Here is a 24,917-nt window from a genome sequence, read left to right as displayed (position 1 = left end):
CAGGTGTGTGAACTCCAGTAGAGCTGCTTATTTTAAGTTTGAACTTGGTCCTACTCAATCTAATGGTGAAAAGTGACATAAAAAGTGCATCTTGTTAAAACCTGTTGTAAGAAGTTCAAGAATAAAAGCAAAAGATACTCTCCTGTCCTTTACTTGTCACTGCAGAAAACTACCATGCTTTATAAAAGAATTCACATTAAACCTCCTATTTGTCTCATCCCTGATTACTTCATTTATTACAGCAAATACAATGAGAACACATTTATTAATACATATTCATGCAGAACAGCAATGAGTATGCACCTTTGAAGACTGTGCAGTTGTACTGCAACACTTAAAATTCTGAAGAAGTGTCTTTATGCCTAGAAGCTGTTTCTCCTGGAAAAACCTAGCAGCCTAATAAAATATATTACCTCTCTCTGTAAATTCAGTCTTACTAAACTTTCTCAGTATTTCAGAAACTTTAACATGAGATCTTTTTAACTAACAGAATGAATGCACAGACTCTATATTCAGGCTTCTATTTAGAAATTGATTTGTGTTGTGTTTGCATTTAATTAATATCAGTTTTCAGTTTTATTTTGCTGATGTATGTTTCCATTCCATTAGAATTGCATGCTTCTAGTCACTGCCTTTCCACCCACTGACTTGAAAAACATTATTTAAGTATCAATATTATGCTTAGCAATTCTTTAGGGATGAGAAGTGTGCTGTAAAGTTGTACTTGAAAACAGCCATTAAATTCTGCTTGTGTGTATACTATTTCTGTTAGTGCAGAAACGTATTTTTCTAATTACCTGTTCATACAAATTACATAGAACTATGAAAAGTACCATCTACACTCTGTAACAGTGTATAAGGAGACAAAATGCACAACCAAAATCTACATAATTAGATTTGCTTCAAGAATGTTCCCTTTGAAGCACTGAACTGTCAAAGAATATATTTGTTTGGAGATTAAACTAGTTCTTCAAACATGTAAAAGGAACTTACAGGCAGCACTGTCTCTAAAATGGCACAGAACCACATCTATGCCCAGAAAATACAGTTTATCGGGTAGCATCCACGTTTGGTAGCATTAGCTCCATAATATGCTATAGTGAATTATTGTAGGGAGGCTTAATATTTTATGGAGTGGGCTGCATTCAAAGTCTGATGAAATAAATAAACAAATAAATAAATAATGGTAGGTCATATGGCAAAAAAAATACTTGCTAAAGAAAGGCACAGAATGAAGGAGATACCCCAGCTGTGCAAAATCCTTTGGCAGCGGACAAAATGGACAGGTTGGAGGAGGAATAAAAGTAGAAAGGACATGAGGAGGAACTAGGTAAGTGCAAATCTACTGAGTTCTGAAAAGAAGGTTGTTTTTCAATTGCACTGGATAAGAAACCATGAGGGTGACAGAGGACAAAACATAGCCCAGCTTCATGGAAAAGGAGAGCACTTTGCTCGTGACATTCTGTACACCTTGAAGTTTTGGGAAGAAGGATTGCCATGAACTATGATTGAGGGAGTTGCTACTTTAAAGTCAGGAAGGACTAAGAGCATCTCGGCAAGATGTGGAGTTTTTCTGTGGCCACCAACTACAGCAGAGTTTGAAAGTGTCTGTAGTACTCAAACCTTAGGGAAAAAAATCAGAAATATGGATGATTTTTTATTTTTTTATTTTTTCAAAAAGAGAGTGATAAACACAGACAAGAATTACAAGAATGTTTTAAGCCACTTTCAGGAATAAACCATGGATTTCTCCCTATGGGAGCAAATTTCACTTTTTGCTCTTTTCCATCTATATCATGTGGTGTTTTAATTATGCAGCAGTCTCAACAAATAGATCATCACAGCATTTTAGAGTAGCTAATTCTATTCTAAATGCCAGCAGAAGATGGGATAATGTCTTTATTGGTTTGGCTTTGTTTAACCCACCGGCTTCTGTTCACTAATGACTTGAACAATTCAGGATATTATATCCATAAAAAAAAAAACAAAACCTTATATTGTAGAAATCTCAAGACTCAGATGTGCTCTTAAAATCAAACTATTACAAAGCACAAACTAAGGAATCTCCCCAACTACTTAAAATCAACTGAAAATTATTTTAAAAGCTTATGTAAATAGGTAATAACACACTCTGAAAAGAACAGGTTGGAGAAAATAGTTTAAGAAAATATTTTAACCTCTGAAATAAGCATATTGCTGTCCCCCTGAAATTGAGATTTTTCTGACCAAAGGAAAACGAATGAGAACAGATCAACAATACCTGATCTAAATGTAAATTAACATAGCTCTTGAAAGCTACTGGATCTAAAGTTTATTATGCTGTCTGACCCTAAGTTTAGGCTACAAAGTGAATATAGTAGGGAAAACTTGGAAATATGCTTGACCTATAATTTCTTTGATAATAGGTATAGTGGTTGATACTCTCTACATGATCCTATATGCTGGTCATTTACCCAGAGAATTTCCAAAATTATCACAAGGTTAATTGACATCCATCAGTTTGGTTTGCATCCATCAGTTTGGTACACAATTTTAGTGGCCAAGAAATACATCAATTTGCCTGTTTTTTTAAAAGGAACTGAAATTTAGAGATAAACATACACAGTATTTATAATTTCTCACTGTAGGCCAGACGTATTCAGGATCGGATAATTCTTTCCTAAGAGTAATTCTAAGATAATTCATTCCTTGTGAATGCAGATGGCACATGATCTCTTTTTAGAGAAAGTGCAAGTCTGATTCACTGGTTGGGGGTAATACACAGAGCTATGAATAAGCTAATGCATGGCAAGAATCAGAGGTTTAAGGCAACAGTCAAACTAGAACACAAGGAAAAACATGGTAATTTTCCTTCCGTTCTTTTCATCTTCCTAACTTTGAAACTAAACTAAAAAAACTGTCACAATAATGTTATTTCATATGCATGTATATCAGAATTTCCCTATAAACTAGCACCTTGTACTTTGCCATATATACAACACTTTGCTTTGTGATATTTTTTTCTGTTATTGTTTTTACAAAATCCTCAAAGCATAACTACATTCTGTGTAATCAGACTGGAGACAGAAAATGACCTATAAGAGTAACAACCTTTTTGAATGAACAAATAGGAACATATTTTGAATTCAAAGTAACATATTACTAAAAGCTGCTTTAGTGAAGAATCTGCACCTGATAGAGATGCAGAGTGATGACTAATGATATAAAAGAAAGGATGTGTACATGCTCATGCATTTTTGTCATAAAAATGAAATATGTATAATTTTAGAGCTAATAGTGGGCTAACTAACCAGAAAAACATATTTAAAGCACAAATTTATGTATATTAGAGAAGAATTTCAGAATGACAGAGCACCTCAAATTTGAATTTCTTAGCAGAGTTCAAATGACTGAAGACCTTCACAAGCTATACATTTACATATTCAGAGAAAAAAAAATGAATGTTGCCTTACCCGGCCAACTAGTATTGGTTCAGGTCCAGAAAATTCTTCTAATACAAACATTTGATTCCAAACCCAGCCTCTCTTGGAGCGGTTCAAAACCCTTTGTTCTTCAGTTAGCCTTTTTAGTCCTGTACTGGATCCACTTGGTAGTACTTGAGATTGATTCATTGGAGCCATAAAAATGGAAGGAAGTACAGTAATCCATAATATTATTAATGGAGTCCATGTATCCATAAGCATTTCCGTTAGTCTTTCTGGCATTGTACCACAAGCTACGCAAATCACCACAGAAATGAAATTATTATTTTGCTTTCCTCCAGACTGTAGCAATCCAATTCATCATGCAGTACAGAACATTTACTTACAGCTCCTCCATGTGTTTACAGCACAGTCAACGTAAAAATAGCTTAGATTATAAAAACATGATCCATTGAGTTTTCCAGTCATTAAAGATTCCTGGTGGGGGGAGAAAAAAAAAGGTCATATCAGTGACTAAAGAGCTTAGGAAAGTGTTCTGAAAGATCTCATTTACTTTTACATCGTAAACAAGCCACGTTAGATTTTCAATTTGTAGTATGCAATACTAGTGTATATTAAATAGTTTAAAACAAACAAATAAACTTAAGCAGTTCTGCAAATTCCTTCATTGCCTGCAATAGTGAGGGAAGACCCAGATGAGTATTCACACACACTCAGGAACACATTTTACTTGTAGTTTGTCTTGGAGCCTAAAGATGTTCTGGCCCTATTACTAGCCTGTACTTTTTATGCGGTCATAAACGCTTAGCACCTCAAATAATAAGAAGTCAAATAAAATAATGATCTTCCATATAGACTTATCTTCTTTTCCTCCACCAGAGAAAAAGATTTGCTTCTGCTAAGCGTGTAAAGCTCCAGTAGTGCGTTCTCATATCAGTAATCATCAAGCTGCAACAGCACAGAGCTCAGCAAAACCTTCACAACCCAGTAGACGAACAAGGCTGGTAAGTCCACTGCGAAATCCACAGTTCCCAAAACGGAACACTACCAAAGCCCAGGTAAGCTCATTTATGCACGTCTGCCCTATAGGACTCTCGGTGTCTCTCTCTCACTTTCAGAGAAAACACGCAGTCAGATTTGATTCCAAAGACATTTTCCTCGGTAGGCGCATGGGAGCATTTTGTCTGTCTTTCTCCACCCACCCTTCTGTGTATTAGAAGGCCACATCAGGTCTCACCTCAGCATAAATGTTCCCTGAAATGGACAAGCAAGTTAACATAGCAGGGCTAGCTAATGCCATGGTGATTGGCAAAACCTGAAATGCAGCCATAGATCACTTAGCAAGATAAATGCAGCACAGCCCAGGGAGAAGGGCTACATTACAGCTACTCTAATGAAGCTGGAGTTTTGTAAAAAGATTCCTGATACATTTTCATTGACTGATTCATATCCAAGCAATCTCAAGAGAAACCACTGTATACTAGGAAGGCAGAACTGCCTACTCACAAACTTACACCATACCCGAGGTTGTTTTTTCCCTTTAAAATGAGTTTCTAGTGTTGTTGAACTACAGAAATCTTGTAGGGGTTGTTTACTGGGGGCTGGGTTGTGTTTTTTATTTTTTGGATTCAGACACGCTGATGGAGGAACATATTTGAAGATGTGAATTATGCCAATAAATGTTAGCTGTTATTTTAAAAGCAAACAATGTAAAAAGTCATTTTTTTTAAACTTCAGTAATTGCCAAAGCAACTGTGAAATGTATTGCACGAAAATCTGAAACTGTGAGAAACTTGTCTTCTTAAAAGGGGAGAAGAGCTGTTATCAAACTAAAACTCAATATCTCAAGTACCATGGAAGAATGGTAAGCTAATAGTGCAGTGCTTTGACAATGCATCAAGAATGAGGTGAATACCCATTACGGAAGTAACTGTGTAGCTTAGAAACATCATTTAGGCCTCATTGCCAACTGAGATGGAAAGAAAAGAAATCAGAGAATACAATGTGCTTTACAATGAATTTTTGGGAAAAATGTGAGAGAAGGAAGAGAGGTCTTCAATATTTCCCCCTTCTCTAAACGCCAGAGAAGAGAAAAGGACACGGAGCAAACACTCAAATTGCTCAATGGGAAGGGTCTGCCAAAGCATCTCTGAAAGCACTTTTGGTCTCAAGAATTAAAGGGAGGCTATTGCTGCCACTGTCTGGCACGTGTTAAAAGGCCAGATTTCTTGGAGCACATTTGGCTGTAGAAGGTAGGAGAAGAGAGAATCAGCCAAACTTGAAATGACAGCATTGTACAGTTTGTTTGTATGGGATCCTTGTGGCATGAGTGGACTTGTGCGTGTGTGCACTGAGACAGGTTTTTCTCATTCTTTCAATAGAGCAAGAATTGAAACACAGGAGAAATAAGACCACTGTAACACAGAGTAATAGCCATCATTTTCAACCAGTACCCAAGATTAAACTCAAAACTGGGACAATAAACTGAAAGCACAATTGAAGAGTCTTTTTCCATCACTGAGGAGTTTCAGTGTTTATATCCAAAGTGATGTTTGACCCAGAAATGGAGGCCCACCAGAAACCAACTACTATGCTATACCTTTGTCCCTGAAAGCCTTAAAATGAAGCAAAGTAGGTCATGACTGATTTTCTTACTCTTCCAGTTCAAATTTCTATAGTGGTTTCTTTTTTTTTTTCTTCTACTCACAAGACCAAGTAATAATAAAGTAAAGCACCTCTTTCATATTCAAAAGGCTTTTTGAAAACAATTCCTAATTAATCTGCACAGGCTGTCTTTTTCTAAAAGAGATGAAACCAATGAGATAAAACACTATGATGCTCATAGAAACATTTTTGTTTGAAGTAAGAACAGGATATTTGTTTTTCAAGCTGCTACTCTGAATCTTTGGCAAGCATTAAGTTCACTTCAGTGCATCACTCTTCATTTCCACCCCCAGACTTCCTGCCTGTTACTCTTCACTTATCCCAGCAAATTTCGGTCCTATCCCCCAGCACTAATGCATCAAGCCTCGCTGTGACTGGACTGTCCTCGTGGTAGTTCCCTATTCAGCAATACCTTAATGCAATCGAATCAAAAGCACACCAAAAATATTAATAATGCACACACCATGTCATTAGACCTAACTCAATGAAATAGTCCAGGGAAGGGTACCATTATGCAAGCACAGTGAACGAGAAACTGTAAGAGATTCTCATGTGCCAACTTTCCTGTAGGCAGGTGCTAGGCAGTGCAATGTAAAAAAATATTAATAATAATCTTTTGCATATATCCATGTACTTCATGGAAACATAATCCTCCTTTAACAGTAGAGCTTGGTAAGTATCTCTACAGCTGAACCTAGACTGTTGGAACTTTCTGAGAAACAGACTGCTCTGTCAGTGAACAGTGGCATTTACTTTGTACAATGCATGGAGATTGGACTGTCCCCAAATCTCTTGTCCAAATTTGGAAATAAATTTCCTTCTCCATTCCTGGGTGCAGAACACCATGTATGTAGTTGGGAACCAATTGAATGCATCATTAAATGCTTGTCCCTGCAATTTTCATAGTCTAATAGGAAAATCAAGAAGCGCTGAGTTACAATCAGGTGTAATCCTCTGGTTTAGATGTGTAGGAGCACATGATAAGGCTCCTGAAACAGGCTACTGTAACAGTACTAAACAGATGCATGCAAAGGGAGCTTTTGGAGCCAGGAAAATTTGGCAGAAATATTCTCCCTTCTCATGTTACACCAGGGTCTAAAGGAGCGATGAGCATGGACTGATGGTGAAGTTACTCCAAGAAGCCAAAACTACTTCGTGCTAAGTGACTGGGAGAGTACCAGCACATGGCCCTTAAAAGAGCATCTTTCCAGCTTCATAAAACTGTGTTGCTTTTGATAAAAGCATAATGGCTCTGGGCTGTTTTCATTAACAAAACCTCACCCTTCTCTAAGTGATTTCCCAGTATAGCACATGATATATGCCACTACAGATACAACTCTAATTCAGAAAAGCTGTTTACAAAACAGCCTGAGTTGGTCATGTGGCCCTGAGAGGGGAAAGTGCTATTTAAAATATAAAGAATATAACAAATAGATGAAAAGAAGTGTCACACTATGCCAGATAGCAGAGGTTCAGAAAACTGTCTTATGTTTCAAACACGTAAGACTATTTGTACATTTGGCTCTCCATGCATAATTTACAGTGAAATAGGGATAAAGCTAAGCAGTTTGTTTTCCACTTATTCTACATGCTCATAAACTTTTAGAAAAATATTATTCTATTACTATTACAAGAAAATTCATTTTGACAAGTCAGAATCAGGTATGACAGTAGTCATAGTTGATATTCTAACTGATGGGGGTTCTCATTTTGTGTAACCTGTTGTGGGAAGCTTTGTGGTTCCTAGCATATCTGAAATAATTTCATTGCAGTTATTTTAGAGTCAGCTTGTAGCTTTAAAATGTAGCCACTGGAATGCAGTAGATTTGTTAAAAAAAATATAAAAAGGTTAAAAAAATGTAGCTTTATATATAAACTGCTTAGTGAAAAAGAAGCAGAGTAAGATCATAAAAAGCTTTAAAAAAAATCAATTGATTTTTAGATTTCAAACCACAGAATATCTATCTCAAGTAAACCACTTCATTACAATGCTAGTGCGTTGACTTACACCATGATCTTAGTTTGAGATTTTACAGCCACTCTAGTGTTTCTTCACATAAGAGACATATGGGGTCATCGTAAGATCTACAACAAAGGTGTTTTCTTTTTTTTTTTTTTAAATTTAATTCTGCATTTACCTTATCATTCATAGTGATAAGCAAGAGCTAAGCCCTTCAACCTCACTATTTCATTAGGTTATATTTTATCAATTACTAAACAGCTGTTATTAAGTTAAAAACAAACAAAACAAAAAAAAAGAAAAAAAAGAACAAAAAAAACCCCTTGAAACTCTGTTTTATTTAAATATATTACACTAGAGAAGCCAGAGAAAAGTTGGCGATGTATACCTAGAGCAAATTTTTGTGGAGTTTACAGAACCTTTTAGATTTCGGACACTAAATGAATCCTTTAATGTGCATTCAAAAGACTGATATCAAACTGGCACTATATGATGAGGTAAATGATACATAAAGTCAATGGAGTTCCAGTGGAAATGTTTTAGATCTCTCTGTCCATAATCCCTACCCTTGATGCCTATTCAGTACAGGCCAACCTGCATCACAACACAAGCAACCTCCAACAATAGAAGAGAGGTGTTCATTTACCCATCACCCAGAGTTCCAGCTAGCACGGCATGGCAGCAGGCAGGCAGCCTTTGCATTTTGCATGTCTCCTTTGGAGCCTTGAAATTCCATCTGACCCACGGGGGCTTTCGTGTCCAAAAGAATAAATTGAATTTAATTTCTGCCAAAAATAAGGATCCTTATTTCTGCCAAATGATTTGAGCTGTGGGTAATGATTTTCATATAGATTAGGAGAATAAAATAGCAAGGTTAATCAGGTGCCCTTAACAAAAATGTACATTTTGTGACTTCCTTTATTTGGAATTCATTAAGCAACAGTGAGTTTCTCTTTACACTATCACAAGTCTCCCACAGCTCATGATCAGGTATTGCATTTCCCCTGTCAATAGGGCTGCAAACTCGGGATCTTCATGGCCTGCACACAGGCATACATATTTTGTACCTTTTGGCATTTTCTTTGTTAACATCTGTGAATTCCTTGTTATTGTTCAAATTACTTCCCCCTCAGCCCCCCCCCAACTGTTTCTCTGTTTCCTGCCTTTCTGTCCCCACACCAGCTAGAGTATCTTTTGTGGTTTTGTTTTGGCTTTACACAGCTCTTCTTGTTCTTTACGCTCTTTAGGTATCCTCAGTACTGCAGGTACGGGCTGCACCACTACTTAGGCACCACCACTTAGGCTTCCCAGTCCCATTTCTCCAGGCTTCAGACAGGGTCCTTTTCCATCCATTGCAGCAACATGATGCAAAGCCTTCTCACCGTGGGAAGCACAATTATCATTCCTCCATTGATCCTCTTTTAGCAGCACCGGAAAGCCTTAAGTTTTCAGCAGTAAAAATACAAGGCCTTCGCACTCCCTAGCATTTCAGTCTTACTTCTAGGAATCATTCCTACTTGTAAGAGAACTGCAATGAAGATTTTAATTTGTCATTAAAGCAGAGCAAAACCAAAGTCCATCAGAATAGATCGAGACACCATAACCAACAAATAATCACGCCATCTCTGCCCCCTAACTTTGCTACACACCCATCCTGTTTCCAGCACATATCCACTCTGCTGTACCTGAACTTGATTTTAAATTGCAGCCGTCTCATGTTTCTCCTGCAAAACAATGAGTACTTTTTGCTATAAAAAACAATTATTTTCCAGTAGATTACTCATGTGCATAAAGACTACTTACACGCATAAAAAAAAATTAAAGTAAGAAACAGTTCTTCACCGTAGTGAGAGGTGAAGAGGGACTGAGAGTGCAACCACGTGCCCTACCAGGCAGTAGGAAAGATGTGCTTGCAGCGCCCACTAGCCAGGGCACTTGCGTGCCCTGGTATGCCCAGGCCAGGCTTCACCGCCTCTCTCATCTGTCAGCCAACTGCATGGGCAACCACTCCCTAACCCAGTTCTGTCAAAGTGATCTCGTTAACTTAAACGCTTTTAATAGGAAGGTGTCTTTTAAACCAAATTATTTTGACAGAGCTGGGTTAGGCCATTGCTCACGCTATTCTTCCACCAACAGCAATGCCAATTTACAAAGTTCTTGCAGTCCCCTGCCCCCAACATGCCAGCTGCATGTGTCCCATCATCCTTCTCCATTCTCAGTTCCTCTCCTCACTGCAGTTTACAGTCCCCTTCGTTATGCCATTTGCGAGACAACACCAAAAGCCAGATCAGTGAAATGACATGGCTTAAAAAAATTCCAAAGCCTCATTTCAAGAAGTCTTTTCCTTTACATTTATAAGCCAGATCATTGCCCAGATCTAGTTTACAGCATGGCTGCACAAGCAGTTGCATCAGCACAACTGAAGAGCCCATAAGCTACAGGACAATGACAAAGTTTTGAAAACAGCTGTACTGCCTAAGAGCATATGAAGCTTGGCTATGTACTTCAGAGAGCAGACACAAAAGGTTGAATCAACAAAACTGAATAGAGGGTAACTTCTGGAAAAGAGGAGGGAACTAAGCAGCTACGGTCAGAGGAACTACTTAATAAAACTCTGGCAGACTCCTAGTATATAGCCATGGCAGTCTGATGCGGCTCCACCCACCGATGCTGGCAGATTTTAGGGACGGAAACCTCTCCCAGGGGCTCAGCAGCAGCCAGAGGTGCTGTTCTGAGGCTGTCTCTGTCAGGAGGGGAGCTCCCAACCACCCTGGCCACCTGCAGCACACACCACTGCTCAGTGGTGAGCCGGCAGCCAGGTTGTGGGCTGTACATGTTCTAGGCATGGCCCCAAGTCATAATTATACTTGGTAGCTGCTCTGAATTTCACTGGCTAGCAGTGATTTTAAGGGACTGTTATGTCACCTGGAGTTAACTGCAACACAGAGCAGCATTACCCACATGGCTTTTCCTCTAGGCAAAGCACCTGAAATTTCAGAGGAAGGAAAATGTTACGCTAACTCTGCACTAGCATGCGGGGTAATGTACACTTGAAGAGTATTTCATGCTGTCAGAGGTGTGCAGGAAAGAATCCTGCCAATCGGTGCAAATCAACTGTCCAAGTTTATATTATATATTTAGTGTAGCAATTTGCTTACAGTTGCTTAGTGAATCAAAGGCAGTTATCTAAAGAATTACTTATTTTAGCATCAATGGTAACAGAATCCACCTCTCTTTCCTTTGGTCTCAGATGTTCTGTCCTACTCAGACGCACACAGAGGAATTCGCTGTGCAAAGATATGCCACCAGGTTTTCTAAACTTAGTCATGCATTGCTGCTCTTTAAAGACATCCAAGCAGTTCTTTAGGTTATTAGGCAAGTTTTTATACTTGCTTCAAGTGCTAAGGGAACATCTTAAGCACAGGGCTCACCAGGCCTTACATCTGACATAGAGCAGATGGAATCCATATGCTTGCACCGAGGTTATACATACAGGTACACGCATGCAAGTACAGAAATGCAATGGTTTCCTCACTATATGGACCTATAATACTGAATGGAGAGGTTCTTCATCCACCTTCACGTTTATTATTAGCAAAAGCTGGTCACTTCAGTTTTAGGGTTACGTTTCAGAGGCAGAGGGAAGAATGAGAAAAGCTTTTTAAAGATACGGATTCCTCCTCCTTAGTTTCCTTACTCTTCTCCCTTAATTAGAAAACACTGTGACCGGTGTCCCAGTGTCCTAGAGAAGAGGCTGCTATGGGAAATAGGTCATTACACAACCTGACTAATGCTTTGAGATAGAGAAAATGCTATGTGCATCACACTGAAATATATCTTTAATCAAACAATTTAACAAATTGGCCCTTGTTCTTTGATAACAGAATATTCTTTAATAATCATATCTACAAGGTCTAATTTATGTTAGTGATTAGCTAAACCTTATACTTTTTGTCAAATATTTACTTTCATTTTAAAAAAAGAAATGTAACAGTTAGTGCTTAACTTCTATTGAAATCAACAGAATTTCTTATTGGGGATAGTTTTGGTAAGCTTTGATGCTAAAATCAATATGGGCCAAAGTTAAACCTGCCAAGGCTCTGATACTTTGTATAGAAACCAGTCAGTCTCTGGAGAAGCGTTCACTACTTCATACAACCAGACTGCATAAAAAAATTAAATAAATAATAATAAAAGTTGCATTGCTAGCACTGCCGAACTATTTTTCTGGTACATTTTATTATTACTTGCGTTGTACAGCGCTCAGAAATTTCAGTCATGAGTCCAGCTGTGCTAGACATTGTGCAGACACAGAACAAAGAGGCAGTATGTGCTCCACAGAGTTTGCAATTGAAGTAATTGACTTGTTTGATTGCATTTCCACTCCAAAGAAATGAGTATCCATAATACTTTAGGTGGATATCTTTTTTTTTTTTTTAAATAATAATAAAAAAAAAGACAGCTGATACCAAAAGAATAGACATTAAAATGACAATATAGCTATTTTATGTCTACCATAGAACAAAAAGTATTTGTGAACTTCCCTTTCAGCTTCTTATACTTAGAAAAGTAAAAAAGAAAAAGATTTCTTTCCGGGTGTATGGGAGTCAGATACCCTACTGATCTGTGTCAGAACATCAGTTCACCGCATGCCATCATGCTGAGAAGCTCACGATACTAGCTCAAAATGGAGAAAGAAGAAAGCCAAAACCTGTTTGAACAGCTAAGGTGGTCCAGAAACTTAAACATGACAAAAATAGTCATATCTGCGTTGTTTTCATTCTATATGTAGTAAGAGGAAGAAAGTCGTTTTTATTCTCTAAAGTCCCCAGATTAAAGTGATTTTCCTTCGACTAAAACAGAATTGCGTTACATACAGATTTAATAGCTCCAGCTCATGCCAACCTCATCTCTCAGACCAAGGTTCGTTTTTATGAGGGTGTATTACATACTTTGAAGACCTATACCACTTTTAAAGGAGAGAGGGGAAAAAAGCAAGTTGTGCACAACACGAAGAGAGCTCATAAAAAGGCAAACAGATTGGCCTGTGACTGAGAATTAGGTGTTAACCATGCTCTGCCTAGGGCATCGTTTATCATGAGAGTTTCAGCAGCTGGGATGTGCTTATCCTGTACTTGCTGAAAAAATGTTTAAATATTAATGGAGAACATAAATATCTTGCTTTCTGGGCTTCTTTTCCGGTCCTCTTTTTTTTTTTTTTTTAAGTAGAACAGAGCTCTCATTTTCACTGGTTTTCTTTAAAGAATGTCAGATATTCTCTATGTAATTAAGCAAAATACAATAATTAAAGAAAAACCCACAAGTTTTCCTGACATGTAATCTGATGAAACTAAAACTAAAAAAACACGTCTGCTCCTCATGATTTAGTGAAAGCTATATAAACTTGTCAGCCACATACAAATGTGTGCATAAACTAAAAAAGGAGAAATGTGATCATAACTGGACTATTCTAACTACATACAGTACTGCTGCAGTAAACTTATTCAAATCTTTTTGCTGAAAAAGAAAAAGTAAGAGGTGAAGGATTTTAATTTTGCATTTTTGAAGTTGATTGCAGTTTTCCAAGCAACTCGTTAAAGTTGATGGTAAAGAATTGGGGTCTTGCAACATGATCATATTTTTCTTTTTTCTTTTGCCACATTGAGGTTTTTATTGGTTTTGTTTGCCTTTTATTTTTAATCTGACTTTTGGAAAAGCACAAAAATAAAGCTCATAGACTGCAATACAGAATCCAACAAAAATTTCACTAGCATTAAGTTCTGATGGTTTGTTCTGAAAACACAATCACAACTATTACATTCAATCCATAAGAGGGGTTCACACCTAAAGGGTTGCTTAATTACAAAAAGCAAATAATGAAAAGCACTACCTGTGAATGCATACAAGTCATCTGCATTAGCATTTAGGGGCTTTAACATAATGATTTTATACATATATATTAAATATATACATATCTGTGATTACAATAATCAGTGACTGCAAAGGAAATGGATTTAAATGTTATTCTGTGTTCCTCAAATTAGTCTAAGCATTCATTGCTTCCTAAGAGTAAGCTACTTCAAATGAAAATAGAATATATTAGAAAGTTGAGGCAAGGAATTAATGACCGCCAAGAGTGGCTGTTTTCATAATATTTTTTAACTCCCACAGCTGGTTGCAAAGATCTGAGCAAGACACACCGAGCAACACCTTTCTGAGGCAGTCTATAACTTAGGCACCACAGGGTTCAATAGACGCTTCTTGTGGAAGGTTTTGGTTCTTTGGATCTAAGATGGGTTCACATTACTAATTTAAAGTCTGAGCAAGGTGCTGATCATCCTCAATTTCAAATTATTTTCACAAGACATATCATGCTGCACACCTTGGAGAATCAATTCTATGAGTATTATCATTGCACCTGATGGATAAAGGTTACAGTCTCATGCCTAGAAAGTAGGAATCGGTTTCCTGCCTGGAGTTAGCTGCTTTAAACTCTATCCATTGGTACTGAACTGGATCAGAAGTCATCTTTCCATTCCAGCTTGCATGTAGCACTTTAGTCCCCAGTGCTTTTTGCAGGCAAAATTGTATTAATATAGTTGAAATGCCACTGTGTTGGTGTTATTTACTTGGTTGATAAAATGAGAAACCTACTGAACAGATTCCAAAACAAAAGGAATAAGAGATCTATCTGAGAGGAAAAATATGTATATATAAATTTGAAATCTCAGACTGACTTGGACTTTATTTTGTTCTATTTCTATCTACTGCTCAAACAGTTATGTTCAGAAAGCTATGAAGTGAGCCACCTTTTCTATGGCAACAACACTAAGAAAAACGTTGAGTTTCCATCATCTAATTTAATTCTATTGATGTGATCTTATGGTAGCGATGATGCTTAAAGTGTTCCAATCTCGAAATGCTTTAGCATTTCCCTCCCACTGAAAGAATTTGGTGTTATTTTAAACTCATGGTTGAAAGACTCTTATATGATTTTCAGGAATGCAGATATAACTCAGGTGTATACTATAAACACACAATTGTCATTATTAATAGTATATCCAAAAGGTCAGACTAATGACATTGCAGAGGATAACAGAACACAAAATGAATACTGCTGAGATATACAGTATCTTACGGTTCTTGGATATGCTATAAAAACACTCATTTATACTACATAACATAAGCTGTGGCTTTCTGTTACAGAGTATTCATAACCATCACTTGGAGATGCGTAGCATCAAGAGATTACAGTATGTGTTCACATCTCGTTCAGAAATTTAGAGGTCAGCTTATTTTCCCCTTGTCTTATTTTCCCAAAAGTCTCTCAACTTTTGGAAATGAAATTATCTATAAGTAACATGGGTCAAATGGGGGTATTCCAGGTCCCCATTTTCAGTAAGTGGCTGAAAAAGTCCCAGCTAAAGTCTCTAGGGCACTTAGGTTTTCCAAAATGAGTGCTTTAAAAGATAAAATCTGCAAGTACATGATAAGAAATAGAGTGAAAATTCAGGGAGTACTTCAAGGGGTAAGAGGCATAAATCTATAACTACAGGCAATTATTTGTTCTTACCTGTAATGGTTCTAAATACCAAAGAAAGGATTTAAATATATTTTTTTCTAGCAAAGAAGACTACGGCATGTTTTCATAGTGATACAAATAAAACGTCCAAAGATCAATTAATGGATTAATTTTTAAAGGTGTGGTATTATTGGAAAAAAAATAAAGATTACCATTGACAAAGAAAATCAATTTAAATCTGATTGTGAGACCACTTCCCCATTTACAACTCTGTTTTGGACCTCAGTAGCTGACGTGAATGAATGAACTATACTGAAAAATCACAGAGTGACTTTGTCTAAGGAGGATTCTATCTCTCACAAAGATTTTGTTTTTTGTTTTTTGTTTTTTTTGTTCTGTTTTTTTTTTTTAAATGAAAGGTATGAAAGGAAAAGATGTCCTATACATGGATACTTCTTATCAAAGGCAGCTGTGTTTGTTCAGACACACATACCTCTTACTTTTTTAATCTCGTAAAAAACAACCGAAGTTACTCTCTTGGCTAGCAGCCTGGTCGGTTAACAAATTGCTCACCTGTATATTTTAAGAACCTACTTCCATGAATACTTCAATCTCTGAGGACATTGAAGGCCGTCAGCTTACAACTGGGCATGCAAACTGAAGTTCTCTGCAGCCAGGATGCAAGTTTTACAAAAAAGGGAGAGCTAATAAATAGTAAGCCTAAGAGGAAGTTAGCAGAAGGCTACACTCATTCTATATGCAGTGATGTAGAACAATAAGGCCGAACAAATGAAAACCTTAGACTAGAATATTACATAATAATCAGTTCTCTTCCTACGGTTTTCCTGTTTCAGATATTCATACAATTACGTTGGGAGGTGATACTACAGAGAGCTTTTGGTTTTTGATATCACGTTTTATGGATGTGAAATTTGATAAATACACAAGTATGCAAAATACTAACCTCTTCTAGCTGCTTTATCATTTTTTTAAGGTAGGTGAAGGGCACGCTGGGGTAATTTTTCAGTCTTCCAAATGTATTTATTATTTATTTATATTTACTGAGAAGCTTATCATGAAGTCTCCTCTTGTTCATAACAGTCTGGTGTTGAACCTAGATGAGGAATACCATTCATACAAAAGTATTGCATATTTCTCCTCATCCTTATTGCAGAGAAACTTCAAGAATTTACAAAAGAGGATAAGCAAAGTTAAGAGGATTCTTTATCTATAGCTTCAGTAGTTATCAGCTCTATTCTTTAATTGAAACTGAAGTAAGCAGCTGTTAGCTTCCCTTCTATTAAGCACTAATGTGGTAGATTTGAAACAATAAACAGTTAACGTTATTTGATTTCTCACAATCAGCAGCCCCCCAAAAAACATCTGGCAGCAATACCCAGAGACAAATGACTAGCCATTTACGCGATCAAGTTGACTGTTTAAAAGCGTCAGCCTTTATGAAAATTTTAAAAATATTTATTCCTACATTCAGAGGAAAGAAAGACAGAGTCATTTACATGAAAAAGAGCGTGTGCGTTTGTGCCTGTCTGAAACAGGGGAAGAAGGAGGCAGAAGTGAGTGCATGGAGTTTGATACCTGTTGGCAACACAAACAGGTTTGTGTAACGCCGTTACGTGCCAGGTTGGATAGATTCCACTCTATTTACTCTGGTACTAAATGCAAACTGTTTGAATTGAAACAGATTCAAGACATGACTGAACAGCAACAAACCACAAAGGAATTCCTGCCTGCGTTAAGTGGTGTCACCTTCATGGCGGTAGGCACTGTCTGAATAAGGATTTGAGTTAATCTCTTCTATAATATCCACAGAGAAACTGCCATCGGTTTTCTGTGCTGAAGCTTTGCAGTTCTATACCCTGATCCAGCGCCTGCCAGGCTCCCCAGCCAAGCACTGTGTACAGGTCTGATGCTGTCTAGCAGGGATGCTGTCTGACAGCTCCAGTCTCCCGACTGGGATGCTGCTACCCAGCAGATACTGTATCCAAGCAGAATCTAGGGATGTGTTACTCCCCTGCCTTCCTTAAAGAGGAGAGGAAGCGTTCAGTGGAAGAGCTGGCTTCAGGGGTCGACAGACTCCTGCATTTCTTCTCTGGGAGCCTCAGCAGTGATGCAGCTAATGAGTGACTGGAGCTAAGGGGCTTTTTCCCTCTCCGAAGTTTCAGCTGGCTACATTATCTGTTTAGTCAACCAGAGACAGGGAAGCAAAACAACTTGTGGGACAGGGATGACTCTTGGCTAGTTACAGCTAAATATTCATTCCCCTCTCAGTTTCTAAGAGGAAGAGCGTTTCTGAGATACTTTCCTTTCTGAAAGTAGGAAAGGAAGCTATCATATTGTTTCTACTTATTTATTTATTTGAAGGGTGCAAAGCTTGGGGGGAGGAAGGTGGTGATAAATCAGGGGGATTTCCCCCCCTTATGGTTCTTCCAGCCTCCTCCTCCCTCATTTACATATCTGGCTACTGGGTGATTTTTATTCTCAGCACGAAAACTGCAATCTATTTCAATGCATGAATGCAGCCCCGCATCTATTCAACACAGTGAAATAGCCCAAAGATTTATTGTACCAAATAAGAAACCAAGGAGAAGAAATGGGTTCTCTAGTCTTGGAAACAACCCTCTTTGATCCAAAGTCCTCCTGATCCTTTAGAGGAGGGATGGAAAAAAAAAAAAAAAAGAAAAAAAGGAAAGAGAAATAGCCACACCACCATCACCACCACATCTCCTCCCAAGGGGAAAAAATAAATGCTAACTACCATCCCATGACATTTTCATTATCAGGAATTTTCAAAGATCTGACTTAATGAGCCACTATAGTTCAGCCTAATACCGTACCTATTAAGGAGGAAGGCACTTGCACAGTGCACCTTGCGAGAACACAGACAGGCACTAAGTCAAAAAGAAATCTAAGGAGAGACAGCCCTCCGCCAGCGAGACATAAATAATACTAATAAAATGAATACTCACTCTTTCAAGGACCAAGGAAGCAGCTTGCTAACAGCCCCTTCACACACAGATTGAAAGCGTGAGGTAAGAAAACATTAGGCAGTCCCTGTGAATAGGCAGGATTCTCCAGATCTTCTTTTCATGCTTTTTGAGGCTGCTGATGCTGGAGGAGATGCTGGTTACTTAGCTTCTCGGGTTTCTGTGCCTGCATGCTAAAGTGCAGTTATTAATTTCTCCCTTTGCACAAGCCACCGGCAGCAGCACGTCTCCAGGAAAGCAGGGATATTCCAAATAAATCCACTAATTCCGGCTCTGAGCGCTCCAACGTGCCTGCCTGCCAAATGTAACTGTGAAGTGATGTGGAAAAGTGAGCTGGGAGCCTCCCCTGACAGCTCTTATTGGGCTGATCTCGGAGGCAGGTCTAGCGCTTAGAAATTCATGTAAGCAGTTTTGGGCGGTTTTTTTTTTTTTTTTTTTTTTTTTTGCCCCTCTCCTTCGCACCCTCCCCCCCCCCCCGGCCAGCCTTTAACCCGGTAAGCACACAACTTTTCCACACACCGCGGAGCCACTCGTTCCCGGGGAGCGGCGGTAGGCGCTAACTCCGAGCCGGGGCATTTCCCTCAGGCCGGGCAGGAGGGCGCCAGGGGGTGGTGGTGGTCATGGGGGGCTGCTCTCAGAAAAGCGGGGTCACTAGGGAGCAGCCCACCGGGGCTGGGATGTGCCCGGAGCGGCGGGAGGGAAGGAGGAGGCGAGGGAAGGAGCCCCCAACCTCTGAGGTGATTCCCGCCGTCAAGGGGAGGCCGGGGCTGCGGCACGGGGAGGGCGGCGGGGACGGCGAGGAGAAGGGAGCCCAGAGGGGGATAGGGAAGGGCAAGAAGCGGCGGGGTGGGACAGGAGGCAGCTGTTCATCTGTGGCAGAGCCTGCGGGAGACACAGGCAGGCACTCTGGGGCTGGGGAAGGCGTTATTTAAGCACCTCTTGCAAACAAAGCCCAGAGAAGTGCAGGTATTTAAATTTTCTCCTGTACTGTCTTAAAGCCAAGGGTGGCCATCAAATTTCAGAGCAGGAGGCTGAAGAAGCATAAAAGCAGAACAGAGCCAAGACCTCTCCCCCCGACAAGAGATGGCTGAAGGGCAACCGTGGTACAGTAAGTTGTTCACCATCACCCCCTTTCCAAACCCTCTGCAAAAGACAGCGCTGGGATCCTGTGCAGTCCCATCCTGGCGAGTACTGGAAGGGGTCTAAGGGACAGCGAGGCCCAAGCACCCCTAGTGCCTGTTGGCTTCAAAGGGCTGAAGGTTGCTCGGCCGTCTGAGACTCAGCAGGGCTCCAGGTAGGGCTGAGAGCCGAGTGCGCCTGGGGAGGGAAGCACAGGAGGCAACAGAGCAGCGAGCCCTTTGCCCACCTTCTTCAGCAACTGAGTTAGTTGTCTTCTGGTTTATAGTACACATACCATCCATGAGCAGATGAAATGCTTTATATTTAATGTTAGAAAGCTGATCTACAAAGTTAACATCGCCTTCCCACCCTCCACACATTTAATGTTTACCAACAGATAAGGGATCAGTATTGTTAGAAGCAGAAGGTACAGACTGACTCTTAAACTGGTCCAACAATTCACTAACAGTGTTGTGGAAGCTTTAAGTGCACTCACTTTCCTCATCATTCTACATTCTACAGCTGTAGACGAGCATTGAATGGGGTTTGTTCAACTTTATTTGAAGGGTGGTCATTTTCAACTCATCTATATGATCTACAAGTCTTGTAATCTTAAGCAAAGAAATAAAATGACTGAAAAGGGATCTAAAGATCCATCTACAGCTACAGAAAGTGGACCCTAATATTTTTCTATGTAGTAATACAGTATAATTTAGTTTCACGATTGTTGGTCTTATTTTTCATGCTGATGCTATATGTGCATGAATGTGAGACAGTGAACAGCAGAAACACCTGCATGTGAAGTTCTTATGTGCTTCACTTCAACTTACTAGGGAATATAAAAATTGTTATGTCAGGTAACAGGTGTACCTCTTGCACTAATGTTCATTCTGCAAAGCCCCAAACTCAGAATACAGGAAAATATACCTGGAATTTGACATGATTTTCAAGGGCAATGGAGACACCTAAGTATTTCTGTGCTCCTCTCTGCCCAAAAATTTACTTACAAAGCTGTGAGTCTGGGATGATTACTTGAAGTATGGATAAAATACACAATACTTGACAAGGCAGACAGAGCTTTGAGGGGAAATACAAAACAATTTGCAGTGCAATAGATAATATCAGTAGTGTTGCTTCCCTTTACTAGGGGTTCCACTGAGGCAAAGGGTATTTTTTCTCTTCCATCCTTCCAAGATGGAACAGCACAATGAGAATATAGATAGCATCACAAAAAAAAAAAAAAAAATCATGTTTTAAGTCTCTGGTTTTACCCTGTGAATCAAACTTTAATTTTCAGTAAATGTAATTGCATACCATGTTTTCATTTCCATTGAAAAATATCTGATGAAAGCAACCAAGAATAATTCTTACTAGTGAGAATAAGTTATACTCCTTTGTGTTTGTCTAGAGGATAAAAGCTAAAAATGGAAGAGGTTGTGCCTCCAAGTGCAACCTAAAAGTTTAGGCTTTGTTTTGATTTGAGTCTGACTTCTGCCATTTGTTCTGTTCAGCCTTTCTGGCAGCTGGGAATGACTGGGGCAAATGCTATGCTCTTTCATCCTCAGTTGTGCAAGGAAGTGGTATCTGTCGTGTTAAAATGGATTATATCATTCATGGATTCCCCTGTTGGAGAGCCTTTAAGATGAAGCAGTAAGTCCTGACGGAAAAAAGTGTGAAATCGTCTTTAATTAAAAAAAAAATAATCTTGGAATAGCAAAATATTTACAGCTTTCTGCATCCTACCCAAACTTGATGATTTAATGATATATTTACACACATAGTATCACATAATACTGAATATACTAGCGAAAAAATGTTTCCTCAAATATCTTAAAGAAATTTTCCTCATATGTATTTATCTCCTAAATGGTCATTTCATTCTGCAAGCAAAAAGCAGCTCTGACTTCAATTTAAACTAAAAATCTTGATCCCATTTCACTGTAGTGAATAAAAAAATCAGCTGCAAAATATATGCGACAGAGTGCAACCTGGTTCAAACTGGAAATCAGTTTTTAATATTATATATTTATACAGAAAATTCACAAACTTAACATTTTTTGGACTAATTGTGACTGATAAGGGCAAAGAAATTAATCTCTGCTTTAAAGAGAACCTGTAGTTCTCTTCCATATTATTTTGCTCTTATGAGTAAGAAGGATTACAAGCCTAATGTGACTTCTCAGTCACATACAGGAAATATCTGTTTACATTCTAAAAATGTTTGTAATATAATGGATGGCAAGCATCTTTCCACCCTTTCATTTTTTTGCAAAAATGTTTGCGATTATCTGTAAGTCTTTGTTCTTCAGCATCGCAAAGCAGCATAATCAACTGTTTTCTGAAGACAGAGCGCCGAGACCTTACCGCTTAAAAATATTCAATAGAAATGACTTGAAATGAGCTTTTAAGGGGCAACTCAATCACAACAGAGCCTTACAAGGGCTGCTGCTGATGTAAATGCTTCACGTCATCTCATTTAAATAACAATGAGAAAGTCAAGAACTTGAAGGGGGTGGGGAGGAAGGTGAAAGGAAGCATGCCTGGAAGAGAAAACATGTGGTAATTCCTCATATTCAGGTTTTATTCCATTAAATCACCTAATAATCAGCTACTGATACTTTGAGGAAAGTAGCTGATGTCAGTTTAATACACTTTATAGGGCCTGATCCAAAATTATCTGAAGTTAATCAGTCTAGTGAGAATTACTTGATTAAGATAAATTATGAGCTTACTGCCCGCAACTTTTGCTTACAGGGACTTCTACTAGCATACCACTTCAAAGTAATAATATAAAATTAATAACTAATTCGAACCTTCTAAAGCAGGCTTACATAATAGGCATCCTACAATTATTTTATTAAAGCTTTAGATCAATTTGATGCAGACAATATCCACATGCTCTAACTAGCTTGTAATTTTTGCTTACACTATGAGATTATTCCTAAATTTGATATGCTTCAGAAAGTTAGATTCCATAACCAAGAAAAACAGTAAGTCCAGCACATTTCTGAATAAAATACACTTAACAATTCACTATGTCAGTACAGATACCTTTAGAACACTGGCTCTTATCACCCTCTTGCAACCTTTAAAACCTGCATGTATACAGTTATCGCAAGTTGGTTATCATGAAAAATAATGATCCCTTGTGTTTCCAAAGTCACTGAAGACATCTGTAACTCCAAGAAGCTCCACTATATAATACTTACTACTGATACTATAGATTAAAGCAGAGGAAAAAATATAAATGGCTCAGGAGATAAAGTATATGGTTTGGAGGGTTTGTTTGTTTGTTTGTTTTTTAAACTGATAGAAGTTAATGTGTCATTTCAACAACAAAAAAAAAAAGCTAGAAGCAGAAACTTAAAGGAGGAATTTGCAAAGAAGTTACAGGTATGTCTTTGCAGACATCAAAAATTGTTAAAATTTAACCATCTAGTACCAGAATAAGAAAACTTGAAAAACCCCACAGAAGAACAAACAGATAATAAAGCAGAATCAACTGTAAGTAGCAAATGTGATTCTTAATCACCTAAAAATATTTTCTTTACCAGTCTGGCCTTTTGTCAAAGATATCTAATTAAAGTCCATTCCCTTGTTACTCAATACATGAGAAGAAATAAATGTATTGATTTTGACAATGTTACTTCTGCCTTGATTAGTCAAATGCATTCTTATACCCACGTAAATTGCATTTCCAGCCCATGGAATGGAGAACAGAAACAAAGGTTTAACCCAGCAGCAGCAGTGGGGCCTGCGTGCCATTAGCACAAAGGCTGCAATACTTTTCCTATCCCAGAATTACTCCATTTAGTAAAATAAAACCTAACTAGTTCTGAGACCCCTTCACTGTCTAGAGACTTTAACATATAAAATCCCCAACTACTAATTTGTGTACCATACTCACCAATGATATTATGGAGTGCACAAAAATAACACATTATCAAGCTGTATTACTCCTTGGATACCTGTTTGCAATTTTGATTAGTTGCCATCAGGTTGACTATTAGAAAAAACAGATATTTGTTTCATATAATCAAACACTACAATAGAGACAAAAAAATTATATCAAGCAAGGCAATCAAGCCAGTTTTTTTTTTTTTGTATACTAATATTCTGGATACAATTTGAAAACGTAGTTTTGCTTGTAGTTTTCAATATGCCTTGCCAATACAGGTATCTGGATCAGTTTCAGTAGCTCTGGAAATATTTTTTGCTCTACCTCAAGTGCCCTCTAGTGTGCAATAACTAAGGTTAAAATCTACTTCTCCCCCACACCCCTCCCTTTTGCTAACAGCCACTCTTCTATATCCCAAAGTAATGTGCAACACTGTTTTCTTCTCAGAGGAAAGAAATTCAATGTTCACTGCATTAATTGTGTAGATATAAATGAATCATCTCTCCTCTATGTAAAATCTAATCACTCCCTTTGCTGTCAAATTTTTATTCTCAAAGGTATTATTTAAATATAGCCTAATAATTCTTCTGGCCATTGCACAAATGTTGATATACAAACAGTTTTCAGTGTTATCGGAATCAAAAACAGTTTTGTCTGTCTACCAAAGGAAATTAACATATTCATCAGCACAATATGACCCTAGAACAAGATTTAATATTAAGCCCCAAAATTATACTTCTATCCCCCCAAAAAAAGAAATTCTGGACACCACTGATAATCCTAGTTTTGAACGTTATTTTTAGCTATTCTAGACAAACACAAATTCCCCATTAAAAATATACAGTAATTTGTGAGCAGTGGAAGTACTTTTATATCCTTTTTCTTCATTAGCAAGTAGCTGAATAAGGCCATAATGAAACAACTTTCATTAAGTTCATTTCATTTAATTTCATTTCAAACTGGGTCACCAGTTCAAAACATAAGTTACTCTACATGAATCCAAACAAAAAAATTACTGAGATGTGTAATGAGTTCTGTGCATTCTCATCTCTCCTTAACAGTATCTTTGCTCAGACCTTCTGTTATGCTGATGTGCTTGGTCAAAACATCGATGTTACCTGGCTGGACAGGCTGTGGCATGCCTGTCAGTGGCAGGAGTTCTGTACAACGCTGCTTTCCTGCTGCAGGAGGCGATGCACGCAGCCAAGCAGGTTTAGCTGTTTTACTGCCACATCAGCAGGACAGAAGAAGGATACCTGACAACAGAAAGAAGAGGACACAAAAAGGACAGAAAGAGAAAAGATGTTGGGAGATAACAGTCTGGAGA

The 24,917-nt window shown here is 38.2% G+C and overlaps 2 protein-coding genes and 1 long non-coding RNA gene across 13 annotated transcripts in view; 1 reads left to right on the top strand and 2 right to left on the bottom strand.

Annotated features, from left to right (window-relative positions):
• Nucleotides 1–24,917, bottom strand: part of CDH8 (cadherin 8) — a 360,695-nt gene that overhangs the window by 131,364 nt on the left and 204,414 nt on the right. For 3 of the 11 annotated variants that reach the window (XM_083794671.1, XM_083794662.1, XM_083794661.1), the window contains exons 1-4: nt 18,556–18,980; nt 16,533–16,682; nt 3,809–3,899; nt 3,453–3,715 (exon numbers count right to left, since the gene is read on the bottom strand). In XM_083794671.1, the coding sequence (XP_083650797.1) occupies nt 3,453–3,715; nt 3,809–3,899; nt 16,533–16,553 (375 nt within the window). In that variant the 5' untranslated portion in view covers nt 16,554–16,682; nt 18,556–18,980. Of the gene's footprint in view, nt 1–3,452; nt 3,716–3,808; nt 3,900–16,141; nt 16,487–16,532; nt 16,683–18,555; nt 18,983–24,917 lie in introns of those variants that run through there. The other 8 variants (XM_083794664.1, XM_083794666.1, XM_083794667.1 and 5 more) reach the window with 6 other exon arrangements.
• The window catches only part of LOC310879844 (uncharacterized protein), a 796,982-nt gene continuing 791,193 nt past the window's right edge, over nt 19,129–24,917 (top strand). The window contains exons 1-2 of the mRNA XM_083794781.1: nt 19,129–19,310; nt 19,572–19,681. The gene's annotated coding sequence lies outside the window, so the exon portion shown is untranslated. The remainder of the gene's footprint in view (nt 19,311–19,571; nt 19,682–24,917) is intronic.
• The window catches only part of LOC310879865, a 48,480-nt gene continuing 43,243 nt past the window's right edge, over nt 19,681–24,917 (bottom strand). The window contains exon 3 of the long non-coding RNA XR_014571191.1: nt 19,681–19,890. This is a non-coding gene — a long non-coding RNA (uncharacterized lncRNA). The remainder of the gene's footprint in view (nt 19,891–24,917) is intronic.

Source organism: Anser anser (assembly GCF_964211835.1).
Source record: "Anser anser genome assembly, chromosome: 11".
Classification (NCBI taxonomy): domain Eukaryota; kingdom Metazoa; phylum Chordata; class Aves; order Anseriformes; family Anatidae; genus Anser; species Anser anser.
This window is presented reverse-complemented; position numbering and strand designations above follow the sequence as displayed.